We start from the raw sequence: 3,121 nt of genomic DNA on the forward strand, positions 1-3,121 counted from the left end.
CCAAAATCCGAATCAAACGCCTTGCGGCCAAAAACACCTCTGATTCAAATGTAACTGTAGCCTCCACATAGTCTTCGTTTAAGCACTTTATTATGTACTAAATACAAACACAACCTAATACCAATATGTTTTGGCCCTCGCAACCAAGTTAACATGCTGAAGAGAACAAAAATAACAGAGTCTGTGGGGAAAGCACAAGCTCACTTAAATTGCAACGGATGGCCAGACCTCGGCGGTTGCTGCAGTATGGTACTGCAATACCATCGCTCTGCACGCTCGAGTCGAAGGCCGCTCGAACCGAGACAGCCTGCCCTTGTAAGATATCACCTGGCGTCGGCATCTATGGAGAGTTTGCGGAGACAGCACAAACTCGCTCACCTTGCAACGGATGGCCAGACCTCGGCGGTTGCTGCAGTATGGTACTGCAATACCATCGCTCCGCATGCTCGAGTCGAAGGCCGCTCGAACCGAGACAGCCTGCCCTTGTAAGATATCACCTGGCGTCGGCATCTATGGAGAGTTTGCGGAGACAGCACAAACTCGCTCACCTTGCAACGGATGGCCAGACCTCAGCGGTTGCTGCAGTATGGTACTGCAATACCATCGCTCCGCACGCTCGAGTCGAAGGCCGCTCGAACCGAGACAGCCTGCCCTTGTAAGATATCACCTGGCGTCGGCATCTATGGAGAGTTTGCGGAGACAGCACAAACTCGCTCACCTTGCAACGGATGGCCAGACCTCGGCGGTTGCTGCAGTATGGTAATGCAATACCATCGCTCCGCACGCTCGAGTCGAAGGCCGCTCGAACCGAGACAGCCTGCCCTTGTAAGAGATCACCTGGCACCGGCATCTATGGAGACTTTTCGGAGACAGCACAAACTCGCTCACCTTGCAACGGATGGCCAGACCTCGGCGGTTGCTGCAGTATGGTAATGCAATACCATCGCTCCGCACGCTCGAGTCGAAGGCCGCTCGAACCGAGACAGCCTGCCCTTGTGAGATATCACCTGGCGTCGACATCCATGGAGAGTTTGCGGAGACAGCACAAACTCGCTCACCTTGCAACTGATGACCAGACCTCGGCGGTTGCTGCAGTACGGTACCGCAATACCATCGCTCCGCACCCTTGAGTCGAAGGCCGCTCGAGCCGAGACAGCCTACTCTTGTAAGACATTATTCGGCGCTGGCAATTATGGAGTCTCTGTGCAGGACAAAATAGTAAGCCAACATTATATACGATGAACATATGTCGTCAAGATTGGGAAGGATGACAGCACACTGTCATTGGTTACTCACATTGTGTACTCAGCGAAGTTATCCCATCCAATCTAGCGTTATAACTATATATTCCACAGCAACGATGAGGAAGGCTTTGTCGAGATTACGATGGCTTGCATGCGACAGCCGTATTGAGACAACATGGTAACACACTATCATGGTTCCACATCCTTGGACACTTGGCAGCGTTGATCCCACGTAGTCCAGCCATATATAGCTTTATCTGATGTTCGCGTTCATCTAGAGATTGTGAAGAAAAAATAAAATGCCGAAAGTTACATGCCATGACCAGGGCAGGGCAAAATTGTAGTGTACGACAAGTAATACTCAACTAGGTGATTGTGCGGTATTTTAACAACATAATATTCCTTTGTCATGCTGGTGGGTGTTACAATATAGGCCATCTTGATGATCAGCTGGTAGATAAATGTAATAAAACCGTCACAAATGTGTATTTGGCGGGTTGTATCCAACTTAGTCCAGGTATACAAAGCTTTCTCAAACGAAATACAATTATGATGCATATTATACAAATTGTACTTCAGATAAAGCTTTCTCAAATTTTATCATTTTCGCGTCGGTTTCCTGATGTGAGGCAATCTAGATTCCAAATTCCGACTCAACTAAATATGTTAGCCTTTTCTGATCTCAGATCCGTGCCATTTCTCACGCTTTTGATCGGGTAATGGTGAGGCATCTTAGACTTACATATGGTATTGTTCATGAACTTCCCGCGGCCCATCGTTCCCTAAAGTGAACTTGAAGTCTAGACAATGCTTGGTCCAGGTCATCATCAGACATGCCCTATCACTGCGCGACACTTCTGACCAATCCTGTACCACTGTCAATGATGCTAATCTCATGACATGTTTTCTCATTCATTATTTCCTTGTAGCACCTGTGATTTGCCTAGGCCGGTGACCCTGCAATTGCTGCCAGTGCACATGCGGCATAATGAAGTATATTTCATTAATCGATACTCATACTCATTCTTGACACGCACTTGGTCAAATATCCCTAGTACTTGTCGTGGTCCAGCATCTGCAGCTCCCTCTGAAGTTTTAGATGATCACAACGATATGAAGTTAGTTTATGGTATACCCCGATGATTCTCTACTTCCTCAGAGACAAAGAATGGCATTGAAAAAATCAGTGACCATCAATTAATGCTCTTCTAATTCCCTCTTCGTCATCAACCGTTCTTGTACCCCATCTAACATTCGCTTTGTGATGAGAATCATTCTAGAGCTCCTACGCTACCCTTCGATATCAAGTGCCGCACGGCCCTGGCTCGCACATTAATCCTATTCATCTTTACCTTTGTCACAGCCTTTTCATCATAACGCACAAGCTCCTGTATGACCTTGAGCTTCAACGTCTGTCATGACTCATGAATCATGATCGGCAATGAAGTGACATCTCATTGGTTCTATCGGAGAGAGATCCATGAGCTAGCCTTCGAGACCAATGTCACAGTAGACGAACAGATTCAAGCTGCTTGGTACATTCCATGTGCATGTTCGTACACCTTCCTAATATTAATTATCAACAGCAATGATTGCTCATTTCGACAGGCTCTCGAACTCCAACTGATTGGACCATGAGCAAGACTAGGCCAGTCGATCATTTTTAGATAAGTTCAAACTTGCCATATGGCTGGAACAGGACGAAAATTTGTCCAAACACAACTATACTGATTGGCTCCGAGCTAGTACCGGTATTGCATGATCAACCATAATACCTCATAATACCAAAGTATAAGGAGAGGCATGACACATTGTTGCAACATGCCACTCAAGGTACAGGCTCAGGAGGGGGTGTGTATGAGTGTATTGGTGGCGTT

General features: G+C 46.9%; 1 protein-coding gene across 1 annotated transcript; it reads right to left on the reverse strand.

The window, feature by feature from the left end:
- Positions 1-204: 204 nt before the first annotated feature.
- Positions 205-1,437, reverse strand: F5891DRAFT_990685 (uncharacterized protein; the record flags this gene model as incomplete). Its single annotated transcript, XM_041378092.1, has 8 exons — positions 205-340; positions 379-510; positions 549-667; positions 719-850; positions 889-1,007; positions 1,059-1,162; positions 1,297-1,328; positions 1,432-1,437. The coding sequence occupies 8 exons, from the start codon at positions 1,435-1,437 to the stop codon at positions 205-207; spliced, it is 780 nt and encodes a 259-aa protein (XP_041216190.1).
- Positions 1,438-3,121: the final 1,684 nt, after the last annotated feature.

This window comes from Suillus fuscotomentosus (genome assembly GCF_016647785.1).
Source record: "Suillus fuscotomentosus strain FC203 chromosome Unknown F5891scaffold_490, whole genome shotgun sequence".
NCBI classification, from domain to species: domain Eukaryota; kingdom Fungi; phylum Basidiomycota; class Agaricomycetes; order Boletales; family Suillaceae; genus Suillus; species Suillus fuscotomentosus.